Genomic DNA, 16612 nt, shown 5'->3' with positions numbered 1-16612 from the left:
TGCAATTCTCTATCAATCAGTCCCTTGAACAATGGCTTACTGCTAAAAATTTGTACTATGGCCCATAGATTTAGGACCAAAACCAGATGAGATTAAAATCTATATGTGCATGGAGTTTAAAACCATTCACATGCCTACTTAAATCATGTCCAAACCCCCTTACAAATGGTCCAGAAATATAAGCTGGCCTGTCTCTTTCAATCATGGATGCTATAACTTGCGCAAAGTATCTTGCCTCTTCTCATTGGCACATGGTACTGGGGTAAGACCCCTCATGAACTGTCAGAGAAGTTCCAGTGATGCTAATATAGAAGTTGGATCCTGTCCAACCCTCATTCACTCAAAAAATTCAACTCTGATAACATGGACCTTTTCATATAAAGTGAGAGCATCCAAATTATGAAGGAATTAGCAAGAGTTCCACATTAACCAAAGAATTAATTATAAAGGTTGATTCAAGGGGGGAAAGAACGCTAATAATGAAATCCTAGAAATTGAACAACCACTACTATTGCTCCATGCGTTAGATATTCAAGGGCCGGTGCAGTAACAACACTTCACCAAATTCGACACCATGTCAAGCACCATGGATTCTTGTGTTAAGAGATTGCAAAGGCCATAAACTCAAGCCTCTTAGCATTTCTTTCCTTGTTATTGGTTCATACTTTCCTTCTTCCTAGCTTTTGCTGTCTTGGGTCCCTCCCCTCCTGTGTGGATAACATGCATTGGCAGACTCGAAGCAAAGGAGTGCTTGATAACATCTGAGCTTTCCCACAGGGATAAAAGCGACTAGGTACCAGTGGAGGTTGAGTTGTTCTCTGACTTGCTATGTAATTGGGAAGGGTGCATGCATCTCTCTCTTTTTGTTGGAGATCAGAGCCAGGTCGAGGACAAGTATTTAAAAGTTAGGTACCCCAACTCCCCAGCCCCACCAAGAAAGGCTCTGCCTTGGGAACAGTGCCTGCTATCTCATCCACAGGTCCTCAGGCCTCTCCTTTTGGATTTGATTTGATCCTTTCCCACCCCAACAGGTTCACCTTTGGTAGTGCTGCTTATCAGTTTGGGTCCCTTTGTCTTGTACTTGTCCTTTCCATAGAGGAGGTGACCAAAAGAGAATGTATGAGAATAAAAAACCGCTACTAAGAAATGGCATCACATGACTTTGAAAGGGTTGAGATCAGCTCCATGTATATGAATGTAAAATGAATGGATGATGCATAACCGTATGAAACTTTGGACATACTCACTTGCTCGCTCAGTGTGGTATGTTGTTTTATTTCCAACTGAAACCTTCAAATCAATAGTCCAAGATAGAGAATGAAAAAGATGAAGCAACGATCATGCCTAGCTCACCTTTTGGTTCATCGAATCCACTATGAGAATAAAATTAAGTATAAATAACAAGTTAATTTAATACGACATGCAAAGCAAGATAAGAGGAACCTCGAAGCCAGTACTTTTTTTTTTTTTTTGCTTCGGAGGAAATCAGAACTTACACATGTTGATGTTGGTCTATTTTGTATTCCCTCAAGCAGCTTCGAAATAGAAAATCAGAAAACTAATTAAAATGCTCAAGACTGTTCGGATATCCATGATTTGTATTTATGCAAATGATCATAATACTTTTGTAAAACAGGATTAATGAATAACAAGGAAAACCATTTTTCCAACATAACTTGTGTTTCAAGTCCATTCAAAAAAAATAAAAAGCTTCTATTTCAAGTTTTATGACATGTTTTCCTTTTGAAAAAAAAAATCTGAAAAGTAACCGGATGATCGATCTCCAAAAATTCCCATAAAACCTATCTTGATATGGTGCATAAATCAAACCCGACAATTGAAGACTGAGTGTGTGTTCTTCAAGAAAAGGAAAAAAAAAAAGACTAAGTGTGATAAATGGCACAGCTTGATTGAGGCATCACATCCTTAGAACTGGGAACATATGGGCCAAAGCGACAGGGCACAGGATTGGAGATTTCTGGATGAGACCCTCTCCCACCCACCTTGTACATGTGGGATTGTCCCCATTTTCTTCTGGCCATGGTGGCCACTCTGCTTCCCACCGTTCTAACAACTTCTCTCCATCCTCATCTCCCCCTCCTGGCCTCTGTACCCTTGCCCTTCTTCAGTCCACTTCAATGTGAGTATTTATTCTATTTTATCTCTTTCCCCATCCCTTTGAATAGTCGTGCAACAGTTTTAGCATCGCTATTCATTGCCCCCCAGCCAGAAATGGCCTAAAGGATCAGAAGTCACTTAGTCAACAGCCACTTTTGCGACATGATAAATTTGGACCATATTTATCACTTAGAAAGCAAGTAATGGATTTGTCGGACAAGCCACTACACATGAAAATTTCTGCGATTGCACATGAAATATACTGCCACAAAGTTTTTATTTAATTGATAATTAATCTTTAGAAAAAACTGCTACGGTCAGTCACAAACTTGGATAAGGAAAATAGGACATCAAATAGACCGACCCGCTAAATAAAATATTTAATAACTATGAAATGAATCTACATGGCCTATGACGATCTACAAAGCAAACCTCAAATAATTGGAAATAGGCTGGATAATTACAGTTAAGGTTATGGTGACTCATTTTTAGAAATTAAGAGATGTATCAACTAGTTAGAGGAGACATAATATTTAGATATATAAGAACAAGAACTCGTCAGTTAATTGAAATGAACCGACATATTTATGCGAGTCCTGGCAGTAGGACTAGGAGTATGCAAAGAACTAATTTATAAATATCTATCATTGATGAGGAATGCTACTATATTTGTTTCAACCCCCAAGAACACCCAAATATTAATTCAGTTCTACAATGCTTGCATCCTTCTGGCCACATAATAAACTTCAAAGATACCACCTTCCAGTACTATCATCCCATGGCCCATTGCAGAAATGAGACTGAGTGACCTTGGATAACTATGATCATAAGGATCCACAATTTTGCTGGTCATGAGATGCCCACCTTTATGATTCTTTTTGGGTTGGTCTGTTGGCTTCCAAGTACCCTTGTCCTCATCAATCTTTCTGAAGGGGATGATGTTGGGCCCTGCCCAAAGCCTTCCACAACTGTAACGATGGTGGGGACAAAAAGGTTCCTTCAATGTGTCTGATTGGGTTTGGTGGGGAAAGGCTTTTCAGAAAGAAGTCAAGAAGGTCATGAAGAGAGCCAGCTGGGACTGGATTTAGATGCTTTCATTCTGGTGTTCAGTTTTATCACCCCTCTGATGATCCTTTGATGGAAGTTAGCCCACAGGATCCCTAATGTTAGCCCACAAGTCCCCCAATCAAACCCTAAAATTAGATTATGGAAAAGGAAGCAGAGAAGTGATAAAAAGTTGGCTTGATTGAGGTTGCAATTTTATCAAGAAGAAGGTACATCGGTAATAATAGAATGTGATTACTCTAGCAATCAAAATCATAGGATGCAATGTACTTGTAATGTAACTTTCGAAATTGAATCAATCTACCTCCAGCTTCATGTAGTTTGGAGCTGCCAACGAGCACGCAGACGGTTGGCACCCGTCACTGGTTTGGCTGGACGTATCCTGAAACCAAAACAAGGTAGAAGGCATATGAAGCAGTGGATGAAGACCAAGGCAATAACTTAAGCATTCTGTACTGAGCTATAAAGTCTGCAAGAAAACATGCATCAATGCACATGCATGACCAGATATACAATCAGCAGGTTGGTTATGATTTATGAATGGCTTTTACATTTGGGAGAAAAGGAAGGAACGAGGATGATACTCCACTAATCCAAGAAATAACAATATTCAATTCACCTTCTATCCATATTCTATCAGCTTTCAACTGCTCCAGTGCAAGTATAATCCCTTCAAGGCAGCAGTTGAATCAGCATTGGGAACCAACCTTGCCTGCAAAGCCACCAGCAACAGACCCTTATAATTCCTGTTAACATAACCTGCTCCAGCCATACCTTCACGGAACCAACGCGAGATTTTGAATTAGCATGTAGAATCTATTTGTTTATCAAATGCAAGCAAAACACTGCTTGACTCTATAATATCCAAGCTACATTGACAATAGTATACGTGCATAGTAGTTACAGGAATCAAAAAAGCAACTATAATTTGTATATAAACAAAAAGCTGGTGTCTTCAAAACTAGTTCAGGGATAACCAAAAACGTGCCAAAGAACAAAAATTAGCCTGAGATAAGTTTTTTCTGTTATCTACTCTGATAGCCTAAATTCAGTTTCCTTAGATGTTGATCCTTGTTCAGTCTGAGAGTCGGTTGAGTCTTCTTCTTCATTGGGGAGTGCCTCAAGTGCAGGTGGTGCAATAACTTGTGCTGGTACATAATCTCAGATAATTCAGATAATTCTTTCGGGTGTAATGGCAGTATACGCTCCATACTCTGAAAAGCTAAAATTGTTTCCTAATATGAATCCGGAATATGTACTGCTGTCCTTCACATGTTTGAACATGATTGTAAAGCTCAAAAAAAGATGAGTTAAACTAATCAAGGTCGCCATAACTAAAAAATTCATATCTATCAATTCAAATAATATGCAAAGGAAAGATCATACCTCCGCTGTCATTTGTTGGACAAGTTCAAGCGGACATCCAAGCACCACCGGTGCTGGTTGTCCAAATAAGACAAGATGTGCTTAATCAGTGTGATCTCATACAGTGAGTCTGAGCTTGTACCTTAAAAGATGTTTATAGATTGAATGCGTAAAAGATGGCTTGCTAATGTACTAAACTTTGAAGCAATGTTTTTGTTTGTTGTTGTTGTTGTTGTAAAAGAAAAATTATGCAAAACAAATCCGACAAATTATACCTTGTTACCGTTGTTTTGGTTCCACAAGGATACAAAATTACCAGATGGTGGGACACCTGCTTTTTTGAAGCAGTTGTGCAACCATCATACTACAGCAACTGATCAACTGGACAGTAAATCATCTGTGCATCAATCTCAAAATAGACACCCTGAAACAACTCATAATGAAAACAAAATCATTGTGGAAAATTATATAAATCAATTGACTGATAAACAATTTGCAAATATTTCCTTGGCAGTATTTTTATATTTATAGCTGATATGTTTGATTCTTAACGTTATCTTTTTCAGGCATAACTTGACTTTTCCATTTAAGATCTTCCACAGTAACTTTCTTAGCAGGTGGAAAAGTTGATGATGTTGATGAGTGCAAGCTGTGCAACTGGTTCGTACTTTGCAGGAACTTGGTTTTCCATCCTGGAGATAATAAATATAATTACTTCAGCACAGTTGCGCTCTGGGAGCAATGTGGAGTTCAAATAATGTTAAACAAAAAACAGAATACCGGTTTATCAAATATTTTTCCTCGTCAACGTCAGAGGAGCAAAGTGCAGATTAGTAAAAGCTGTTGTTTCTATCATATTTTTTCCTATAAGAAATCATATTGATAAGAGTTTAATCATCAGACAAGACAATGGATGTAAAAATGCAGTAACTGATTTCACTTTACATACATTTAAAATACTTAATCCTCAGGCAATTTGTATTATACTTGCTCACTCAGCATATTATCAAGCTTTTCATAGTCATGCCAAATATCAGGGTAACTGGATTTGTGAATGTTGAATCATTGATGATTGCAACCATAATTAACTTTGCATATGTTGCATCTCTTAACTTGGTGGCCACAGGTGGTGCTATATCGACAACATAACAAATAGTATCTAGCACACATTTTAAAAATCTTAGGAGCACATAGCAACCAGCAAATACTAAACTGCTTTCAAAATGGATATATACATACCTATCAAGTAGTCCTTTTTCCAAGCATAAATATCAAGTGCCTTCAGCTTTATTTAGTCCGTAAAAAAGACTTGCCAGTTATTGTGAATGGTCCGTAAACATATACTAAAGACCAATGCCATCTCCTTTAATCTCCTGTCTAAAAAAAAAATAATCAAAAAGCAAGAAACCAGGGTAAAAAGGCACAAAGAATTAAATGCTGAGCACTCATCACTTCAGCAGAGGACAAGCGGAGCCCCAAAAGCATTGCTTAAAAACATAAAAATAATTTAACATCACCATCAAAGATTGCCCAGTTCCCTGTAGCAAATCAAATCCTGCTAGCTTGCATTAGAAGTCCACTAACGACAGGCTCACAAGGTAACTCACTCGACAACATGAGTAAGGACAATACCCATGTGCCCACCACAACTAAGTAACTTGAAAATAAAGAGGCCCAACTTGCAAGAAATTATCAAATTGAAACTTACGACTGATCCAAGAACCTCAACTCAATTAAGCCTCACCCCAAACTGATTCAAGAATCACAACAATAAAATCCAATAAGAAAGACTATTAAAACCTTTGAATTATTCATCATTACACTTTAAAAAAAAAATCAGACCAAGCAATTGCTAGAGTTCAGAGATACAACTTAACACTAATGCCCAATCAATACAAGTATAATTTATTCGAACATACAAATGCAAGGGAGGCAACATAGTAGCCACTCAACTAATCAGAGTGACAAATCAGCAGCTCAACCATCCAAAATTTACAAAGCAGCCAAACCACAAATTGTACAAAGACCCTCAGACCATCAATCACAGCAAGTCATAAAAAATATGGGAGTAGCAAATCGGTCACTTAATCATCAAACTGCTATTGAACAATTAAGCAAATTAAGCAAATTCACCAGAATGGGAGCAGGCTGAGCAATGCACCAGCCACCCAACATTCCTACAAATTTCCCCAAACACCTACAAGAAAGCCGCATCTAGACCCTCAGAACAATCATGACAGATGTAAAAATCAAAGACGAACAGGTCCAAGCACCTTCAGTCACAAACATAGCAGAAAGCCCCAACAATCTCCGCCATCAAAATCAACCAACACAGTCAGCTCCACTCGGTCAAGGAAGTATGGATCAAATATAGCTACAGCTGGCCTAGCAGCTTTAGGCCTATCTCCAAAAGGTATCTAGGTGACCTACATCCACATAGCATCAATCAGTTATCCATGCAAACGAAGAAGGAAATGTCGCAGAAGAACAAGCTTACCTGCAGGAGGAGTCAAGGTATCAAACTCCTGTCGGAAAAATAGTGCTGGACGAGTCGAGATCAAGAAAATACCAATGGTCAAGTAGACAGCCAATTGAAACATTTAATAGGAGTTGGGAGCAATGGCAACCATAACAGGAGCAGCAATGTACCGGTGCTCAACCATTCAGCAAGATTTTAACAAACACCTTGAGAACACCTCAATGAGACCACCAATGATCAAGCAAAAAACCAATCCAAGCACCTTAGGAGCGTCGGAGCAATGGCAACTATAATAGGAGCAGCCTAGCAATGAGCTAGCCACTCAACCATTCAGTCACGTTTCATCAAATACCTACAAGAACACCTTAACAGAAACACAGTACCAGCCAGAACGCCACGAAGATGCTGACACATCAAGATTGATCCTGACCAACTCTCTTGCAACTCCTCCCTTCTACACCAAACTCACCAAGCAACGGCCAGAATACCACCAAGAGGCCAAGCGAACCTGGTGTTACCCTCCACAGGAACTCAAATCACGATACTTCCAAAACCCTCCTCAACAACACCAGTCCGTTCCATGCCTATGGAAAACCCACGATAGGTGCACCATGAAGCCAACAAAACCAGCCATTTCACAAAGATACTAGGGAAAACTGGAAGACAGCAAAGTTCCATCAAGACTTCCCATCCTGCCTGGCAACAAACAATGGAAGGACATGCGATAATTCATGCAAAACTTAAGGGCAGCGCTGGGAAACATAAACAAATCTCAAGGAATATTCCCAAGATTTTGGACCACCCTTAGGTCTCTCTCTCTCTCTCTCTCTGTGAGATTAGGCATTGAGGCCTCTAATAAAATTTAAAAAAGGTAGTGTTGACAAAAAATTGCAACACAATGAATAACATAACCCGGCTTTCTTATGAAGCTTATGTTTTATACAACTTACAGGAGTTGTCGCTGAGCAAGACATTGCTTATAAGAATCCATTCCCATATCCTATCACTCAATTGTATTCAGCAAATGTCAAAAAGGGACTAGAAGGACAACGGAGCCTTTGTACAATAAAACAACACTGCCATGACTATACATTCACATGCAGCATAAAGCGGCAAACTAAAGCAAATACATGTGGACGAGCATCCCACGAAGTATTCCAACAAAACTTGCCTTAACCTAACAGGATTTCAGCTTTGGCCTAATAAAAACATTTTCTTAACTGGTCAGAGTAAGAAATATTGTCCAAGTCGGTCATACCTGGAAATCTTGCCAACTGCTTAAAATAGAGCTGCCGAGGATCTAAGCTTTGAGAATAATTTAATTTTCTTTCCTAAAAAAACAGAGGATTTTGATCTCTGCTTTTTGCTAGCAGAGCATTCAATGGAATCCTTTGCTGGTTCAGATATAGTTCCAGACGGACTGTATGAACCGTCAAGATACTCATTATGCATGATATCGCTTAAAAGGTGAAGCAGCTTCAAAGAGGTCGCCTTCCCATTGGCATTCCCATTTACGGATATCTCAACCAGAGCTGGAATCACGCCCTCTTTCAGGACCAGTAAACAATTTGCAGTACTGTGAGTACATAAGGAATGTAGGATAGTCACAGCATATTGTTGTTCTTCACGAGTGCCACCATTGAGCAGTTCTACAATTGCAGCAAGGCATCCATCGGTATTGGCAATCAATGCTGCAGCCTCTTCATCATCACTTAAGTTTTGCATAATTTTAAAGCAAAATTCTGCTAGTCTTCTGTCACTCAAAAGCGATACCAGTTGTGATATGCATCCAGAGGATAAAATAAGACATTTTATCTCATTTTGAAGTGACAAATCACAAAGGATTTTCATGGAAAGCTCTAGAAATTCGGTGTCTTCAGAATCTAGGAATTTTATAACTGAAGAAGCAATGCCAGATGTCGCAATGCCAGATCTACACTTCGGAAAATGAGACAACTTCTGGAGTATCATCAAAGCTTCTGTTGTTACTTCAGAATCAAGAAAGGATGTCAACAACTGAAACACATCGTCACCCAGGGATGGAATTTCGACCCTGAAAAGCATCCAAACAAGAAACTTCAGCATCATACAAATGGAAAGTAGAGGGATTAGAAAGTGCAAATGCAATTGACTATTTACGGATATCTGCAACTTGCTGTCCCTCATTCATATATTTAATTAAATTTCAAGTTGTGTTACCCAATTAACTTACTGGAAGTATTTATATCTAACAAAGGAAAAGAATAACAGAGGGAAAATCACCTGCTATTACTCAGAAAAGCAAGAAAAAATTGAGCTCCAGTTCTCTGTGCCTGCACATCAGACAGCTCATGTGCATTCTTCAAAAACCGCAGCAGTGCTTCTGCAAAACCATTGAAAAGCATAGCATAACAGGTCTGTTCATCCCCTTCCAAAAGGTTTTTCACATCTTCCACCGCTTTGCCTTGGAGGTCCAATGAAAGTTTAGAGAGCCCATAAAAGAATCTCAGAAACATGTCACGGTTGAAGTTGGAAAATGACCGATATTTTTGATAATCATCACTCCAAGGGAACAATGGAGCACATTTACCCTTTGGGTTCTCAATGCCCCTAACATGGGATGAATCTGAACAGTAGCTAGCATCAGAGGAGATACATGACACGTTGCTGTGGACATTTTGGACTATGTACTCTCCAGTTTTGCCATCTAATAAGGGTGCAGAAATATTCTTCAAACCTGATATGGAATTGCAATGTGAAGGCTCCCAGGAGCGAAAAGTCGCAGGGGTAGGCTGCGAGCATGGGTCCACTATGTTAATACCATGCTTACCGCACCAATTGGATATGAGATCTTTCATTAAAGAATTTGGAATCATAGAAAGGTCTGCTAACTTCTTTTGCGTCTTAGGACATATATCATGTCCTTCATCAAACCACTTTTCTATCCATATCCTTTCATATGTTTGCCCAGAGGCTATAACCACAGGATCGAACATCAATTCTGATGAAATAGGGCAATAAAATTCCTCAGGAGGTGCAGTAGTTCTTGATAGATCAGTTTGAGCCTCACCATGATCACTGGACTCATCATTTTTTTCAGAGTTACCATAATCACATGCAGCATTTGTCCCTAGAGTCAGGGACTTACTCTGTTCATTGGCATTCTCTTTGTGCTCACTAATATCAGGCCTCATGTTCTTTCCATGCTTATGTAGGAGATGCAGAAGGTAAACCAACCACCTCTCTTTTTCAGACTCAGTATCACGGATCTTATCTCGTAGCTTTTTAATGGCTCTTCTTTCTATCAAAAGAGCTTTTGGAGATGTGATGTTCAACCTTGAACATGCAATTTGAAAGGCCTCAAGTTCTAAATCATCACTTGCTTTAGTCTTCTTAAGCAGTCCTAGCAAAGCTCTGCGAGCCTCTTCTTCCACAGAATCAATGATAAAATTTGCATTTCTAATATAATCAAGAACTTCAGAAATCTGTAGATAAAAATATAATTATTAGCCAACTGAAAAACAAATCTTTCCTGAGAACTAATGTTCTAATTCTTTATTACGCCAATAAGCCAAATGCAAAAAAAGAATTCTTATCACTAAAAAGACTCCAACAGAGAAGGATCTAATGCAAAACGAAATCAGAGGCCTGAAAGTCTGGCATTATCTTCCGAGGGTGGCCAATAATTCATGCTGTTGGAAACTAGATGGATGGACAAAAAGAAAACAGTTCTACACTAGTGAAATGTTGGTTAGAATTTGACACACGAACAGACCAACAATGCCTGTTGATCAGACAACTGACAGCACAATAAAGACACAAAGTAAGATCCGTGATCCACATTGACCTGATCAAACAAACCTGGGGGACTCTAGCAGTGTTTCACCATAACCAGTGCTTGAAAATAAAAAATAATGTCTCCCAATCAAAATAAAGACACCAACCATAGGAATCTGCTTCAAGTATATCTCCTCTACAAAATGCTGATACATCCCTCCATATTAATCAACAAAGATAGGAAGAACATATGGGAACACATAAACTCTGATTGAGACAATGTAAAATCTAGATATTTCTTTACTAACCTGAGAAGCTAACAATGGCGGAACCATATTTTGAATCCGACAGAAGCTTTGATTCAAGTCACTTCTGATCCTTTCACATCTTAATAAAGTTTTTTCCCCTGTTATTGCCTGAAAAAATTGAAAATAACAAAAAGTCAGAATAAAATTTTAAGGCAGTGTAAATTTGTACTTGAATTATTTAAACAAATTAAGAATTTAGGACAGCTTTGACACTAAGTTAGCCAAGATAGAAGTCCTACAATATTTCCTTTTCCTTCCTTTGTGATTCCTTTTCTTGTTGTGGGAGGGGACTCAAACATAACTCCTCAATGACGAGGCATGTAAATTGGTGCATGGTGCTTCTTAAGTATCTCATTCAAGACTAGAATGTTGAACATGTGTATGTCTCGATAATCTTCATGATGATGTGCTAATTTATGTGTTGAGCATTGCCACCCATTTTATGTGAAGCAATCAATCCAAAATGTTTCTTAGTAATAATTACCCTCTAGATGAGACAGCATGACTGTTGATGTGGTGTATAAATGGGAACATCGGAATCTATTTCTACTACAAACTTTACTTGAGAGTTGAGACTACTAGCTGATCACTTCACCAAGCTACAGTAACACTATACAATGGATGTTGTTACCTTGATAGATGCACAAAATAGAAGTGCAGTGGGAGCAAGTGGGAAAAGGATTAGCAAACGGCTGTGTTTACGAAGAATATTTCAGACAGAGATTCAAGAGAAAGAGCAAAGACCTAAAATAGAAGGTTCTTACTAGTAGAACTTGAAGATGAAATTTATATTAAAATTTGTCATATTTCATCTTCAACATAGATAAGCATACTGTAACAGTGCAACTTCGCCAAGGCATATATTCTCTGCCTCACCCTAACTAAAGAACTTCACCGATCATTCAAGTTGTTATCGATGTTCCTTATCAACACCCTTCTCTGAACAAGGTTCAGTCATGTATATGCATATAGACACATGCATGGCACTGAATTCTGGAAGATACATTCGCTAGCTGAAGACCACAAGATTGTACAAACTAAGGAGAATAATAAATATCTAGTTTTTGCAGACAGAGGTGATATGGCATCTGTTTAGATGACATAAAAAGACAAGATCAACTCGTATGTGTCGAGAAGTTCACCATTTCAGCATAATAATATGCATTCATGTAAATCCGGACTAGATTTTTTTTTCTTAAATTTAATACTTTTTCTTAGATTTTTCTTTTTAATACTTTTAGATTTTTCGTATGTATCAAAGAACAATTCAAAGACACTTTTTACTAAGACAATGCGACTTGGATAAGAGCCAGTGGCAAAGTCAGATATATAATCTGACCCCTACCTACCAAACTACTTGGTAAGGACATATATTTGCTAAATTAAAATAAGAAAGGATTAATGCTTGTTTGTATGCTAATATAAATTCCTCTGCAGTATATCATGTGACAGAAGAAAAATAAAATCACTACTTCCACAACAATCATCAAAAACTAAAAAAGAAACATATCCATGTTCAGGTTAGAAAAAACTATATCATACCAAGTAGAGCTTGCTAGATTCTGCACAGTGATGAAGAAGTAGCTTGGCTTTCTCAATCGAATTGTGTAAACAACATAACTCCTGTATACCAGATGAGTGTCCTGGCCGAGCTGATTCTATTGCAGGAAGAATTGTAACGACACTATCCACTATTTTTGTAAGCTCCAAAGACACTGAAACGTGGACCTACATAACAGTAATATTAAACTATAGGGGGGCAAATCAAAACAAGCAATCAGTAAAATGAAAGGTACAGTAACTACAGCAATGTGAAAAATAAACAGCAGCGAGCTAGAAAAGTACAGATCACTGGACCAGACGTCAATGAGCAAGTAGTATCTTTTGTACTAGCTACATTATATTTCACATGACTTGAGTTCTCTGATTTTTTTTCCCTCTTTCAACTTTAGCAAATTGACAAGAACAGCAGCATGAGAACAGCCAACTCTATAGATAACTCAGAAACCTTGCACAAACTCCAGTATACTAATAACATGTTGATGGTTGATACAAAATCAGCATAAATCACTTCAAAGTAGTTCAAAATTCTTGACAAATAAATGATGCATTGATCACTGCACTGTTCTACCAAATCCAATTAATTCATACTTCTCCAATAGAAACTCCAAATATATTTACACTAATTAGAGTCTCAAACAAATAAATGACTTGACTTCAACATATATTGAACTTTATTAAGAGGAAACTATACACTGAACTCCTGCAGCTTAAGAACTTCGATCCAGGACAGTGTAAAAGGTATAGCAGGTAGAGTCATGACACGAGTTTATTGCAGCTTAACATTCATGTTTATGTCAAAAGATTAATATTTACCTTTGCATTAAAAGAATTTTTCTGCACTTGCACAACTTCATTCACATCATTCCCCATCCAATAAAAATCTGATCTTTATCTACATATCAACAATTGAAAAAAGGATTCTTAATTCATCACACAATAAACATAAAATCATGTGACAAAACAGAAAAAATGAAGAGTCACAAAGTTAAAGAAAATTTCAAGTATAACTCTGAGATCAAAATCTCAAAGCCATTAATCACCCACCTGAACAACAGTTAGCGGTTACCAGCGCACAAAATTTAATGGCCTATATATCACCAAATAGTCGACACAGAACAATCATCATCAAGAAGAGAATAGAATTAGAGCTCAGCAAAATTGGGAGAGGCCTTAAATTCTAAAGAAATTGTACTGGTGTTCTGGAAATTTTATTTAAGAGGCATATGTACAAAAACGTTTTCCCATCAACATTTTTAAGTTGGAAGATCCTGGCAATCTCAATGGATGAGAAGCAAAACCCAGATATCCTTTTATCTTCATCAAGAAGGAAAAAGGCTGAAACTGGCTATTACTTTATATAAACTGTTAAGCAATATATCTAGATATCTTGGCCATATATAACGATTGATGTAGCAGAATATCAACCAGAACAGTAAATAACAGAATAAGTGCCGCTTTACTCATTGTTTAAAATGTGGTGATAAAGTAGAAACTACATAATGTCAGCCAATAGAATATATCAAATCAACATATATCTTGAAAGCATCAGTTTATATGGCTGAAGTAAACAAGCCCAATTCACTAATAGCCAAACCAAGATCTTAGCTGAGATGAAAATTGCAGCTTCTATGTTGAATATGGTATGGATTTCATACTTCTACGGTACTTTATAATTCTTCGTGTTCAATTACACTTCTTTTGAGCTCCAATCTTCCAAATCCAAAAGCAACCACCTAAACTGAAATCGACAAGAATAAAGAAACCCCCCTGAGTTTTCTTGTATAGCAGGGATGCGGGCACCACTAAATCCGAGTGACGTTATTTACCAGGACCTCCTGTTATCTCTGTTTTACATGCTCGTGCTATCTCAATCACTTTTCTATCAGCTCATCTTCTGTGTTGCAACTTCTAATTTTTTGTAAGTGTGTTATATCCTCAATGTCCTTGTGTTCACCTTATCACTCTCATCCATGCAACTTCAAGTCTTCAACTTACCAACCTAAACCCATCCAAGATCCCTCTTGTACTAGTCTATATATGTTTTTTTTTTTAAACCTTCATCTATCAACCCCCTTGCTCCCAGTACAAGCTGCTGAGCCTTGATTGATTTAATATAATTTACCTTAAGGATTAGTAGCATGCATCAATCACGTAAAAGAGTCCACCAACCCTTAAATCCTATTGGACATGTAATCATCCATGAGCATGGACCTTATCAGTCTCATCCATGCTATCTTCATCTTATCATCCCAAAGTTTCTTAATCACCCACCATTTGAAGAATTTGACCCTGCTAACCTTCAAATTTCTAAAAACGATCACCACTAGAATGTATTAATTATGCAATAAAAAAGGGCAAATTTGATTTACAGCACCCATCAGTCCTATGGACATGTTATCACTTATTTCTCATTCTTCTATATTATAATTGATGGCCACTCCACATTTTCTAAAATAAAATATATTACTAGTAAACACATGTACAAAGAGAAAATTTAAAATCCTTTTCCTGGTCGCGCTATTGGGCAAACTGTTCATAAAGACTCCATCAAATGAAGTTGCCTTTTTCTTTATTTAGATCTTTCATCAGATAATTATTAGTTACAGCATAGCAAACAAGATTATAGCCAAGATATTAAACAACGCCATATGTGCTGACTGTTAAAAACATACGAGCCTTTTTTTAAAGACAGAACACACATAGAGAGACTGAGAGAGTGCAAAACAGTGGAAAAAGTACCCCCCAAAAAAAATCCCTCATCAAGAAAGCTAAAATCTGAAAAAAAAAGCGTCAAAACTTACAAAATTAGAATTCCAAAAGATATATACCTTCAATAACAGTTAGAAAAAAAAAACAGAGCGCTCTCTATAAAATCTTTATGAAACTGGACAGTCTTGGCACAGTAACGGCACTAACCTCTTCAAAACCCCGGAAACAAACTCAAACCCACATATGGATGAAAACGAATTGTATGCCAAACGACATCAAAAATCGACGTTTGAATAAGAACAGTAGCATTAAAGCAGTAAAATCAGAACGGAACCTTCGAAGCCCTTTCTTGTGAGCTAGATTTCCGCTAGTTTCTCCATAAAAAGAACCGCTCCAAATGTCAAACAGAGCATCCGGGCGATCGGATTAGAACTCCCGAACCGATAGAAGAAAGACAAACAGAAAAAGAGAGATGATCCGATAAGAAAGGGGAGCAGCGATGATCCCTCGACGCTGAATTCCAAACCCTCGTGGAGAGAGAGCATTAGGGTTAGCTGGTTAAGGTAAGGGTTCAAAGCAAAAGAGGACGAGAAAGAGAGACGCAAGAGGGGAAGCGTTGGGGAGCGAGGCAGAACACTGGAAGGGACGGCGGAGACAACCCGGAAACCAGAGCTTCAGGTAGCCCCACGCCCCACACCCATTTCCCTCCGCTCACAACCCGCCACGCAAACAATATTCCATAGAAGTCGAGGTTTTGGCCGGCAACGGTTATGGAATGTTCGCCGGCGGGCGAACGGACAGGTCAGCGGAACGTGTGGCAACAAGTAGACCAATGAATAATCTTGAGAAGAACAATAAAGGGGGGAATCTTATTAATGCGCCCCGTTCTGGCCTTCCACGCCCGACAAAAAAAAAACACATATACGTGGATATTATTATTTATAAATAAATAGCTATAGTTATAAACTTGTGGAATTTAGTGATCGTAAAATGTTCAAGAGAGGAGGGCGACCAAGCCAAGGCCAGGTCAACTAAGAAGACAATGCTTGACCAAGTGCATCGACTCCTTCGTCGCATAATTGTGGTGGATAATAAATAGTCCTTTGTACAAACAGTTAGTCTACAGGACGAATCAAACGTCATCACCGTATCTTTCTGCTACTGCTTGACGCCCCTGCCCCGTGTGGCGTGGTGGTCCCACTCTGTCTGCCAATTGAAATGCGATGTGAAAGTTGACAGGGCGACAAGA

The 16612-nt window shown here is 38.2% G+C and overlaps 1 protein-coding gene across 22 annotated transcripts; it reads right to left on the bottom strand.

Annotated features, from left to right (window-relative positions):
• Positions 1-348: 348 nt before the first annotated feature.
• LOC103703727 (U-box domain-containing protein 5) lies at positions 349-16202 on the bottom strand. Of its 22 annotated transcripts, none has more exons than XM_088701916.2 (12): positions 15698-16202; positions 13468-13546; positions 12634-12819; positions 11092-11199; positions 9290-10491; positions 7046-9080; positions 6822-6974; positions 5788-5925; positions 3803-5240; positions 3488-3565; positions 1248-1373; positions 349-1086 (listed from the first exon to the last, which is right to left on the bottom strand). In XM_088701916.2, exons 2-6 carry the CDS (start codon positions 13522-13524, stop codon positions 8306-8308), a joined length of 2328 nt encoding a protein of 775 aa, XP_088558042.2. In that variant the 5' UTR covers positions 13525-13546; positions 15698-16202; the 3' UTR covers positions 349-1086; positions 1248-1373; positions 3488-3565; positions 3803-5240; positions 5788-5925; positions 6822-6974; positions 7046-8305. The 22 variants fall into 22 exon arrangements, with proteins under 22 accessions (XP_088558042.2, XP_088558043.2, XP_088558033.2 ...); XM_088701917.2 differs by having other exon boundaries at positions 5788-5921; XM_088701907.2 differs by having other exon boundaries at positions 5788-6974.
• Positions 16203-16612: the final 410 nt, after the last annotated feature.

Source organism: Phoenix dactylifera, chromosome 7 (genome assembly GCF_051530095.1).
Source record: "Phoenix dactylifera cultivar Ajwa chromosome 7, Ajwa_hap1_PhDact_Kaust_v1.1, whole genome shotgun sequence".
Lineage (NCBI taxonomy): Eukaryota > Viridiplantae > Streptophyta > Magnoliopsida > Arecales > Arecaceae > Phoenix > Phoenix dactylifera.
Note: the sequence above shows the minus strand (reverse complement) of the source record. Positions and strands in the feature narration are given on the sequence as shown.

What these genes read in the sequence shown, in the direction of transcription:
- LOC103703727 (XM_088701900.2), bottom strand. Translation starts at nt 13,524, where the DNA reads ATGGGGAATGATGTGAATGAAGTTGTGCAAGTGCAGAAAAATTCTTTT. An exon ending in AATCTAGCAAGCTCTACTTG is followed by an intron (nt 11,200 to 12,633) that starts GTATGATATAGT and finishes CAATTTTTTCAG; the next exon opens with GCAATAACAGGGGAAAAAAC. An exon ending in CGCCATTGTTAGCTTCTCAG is followed by an intron (nt 10,492 to 11,091) that starts GTTAGTAAAGAA and finishes TTTTATCTACAG; the next exon opens with ATTTCTGAAGTTCTTGATTA.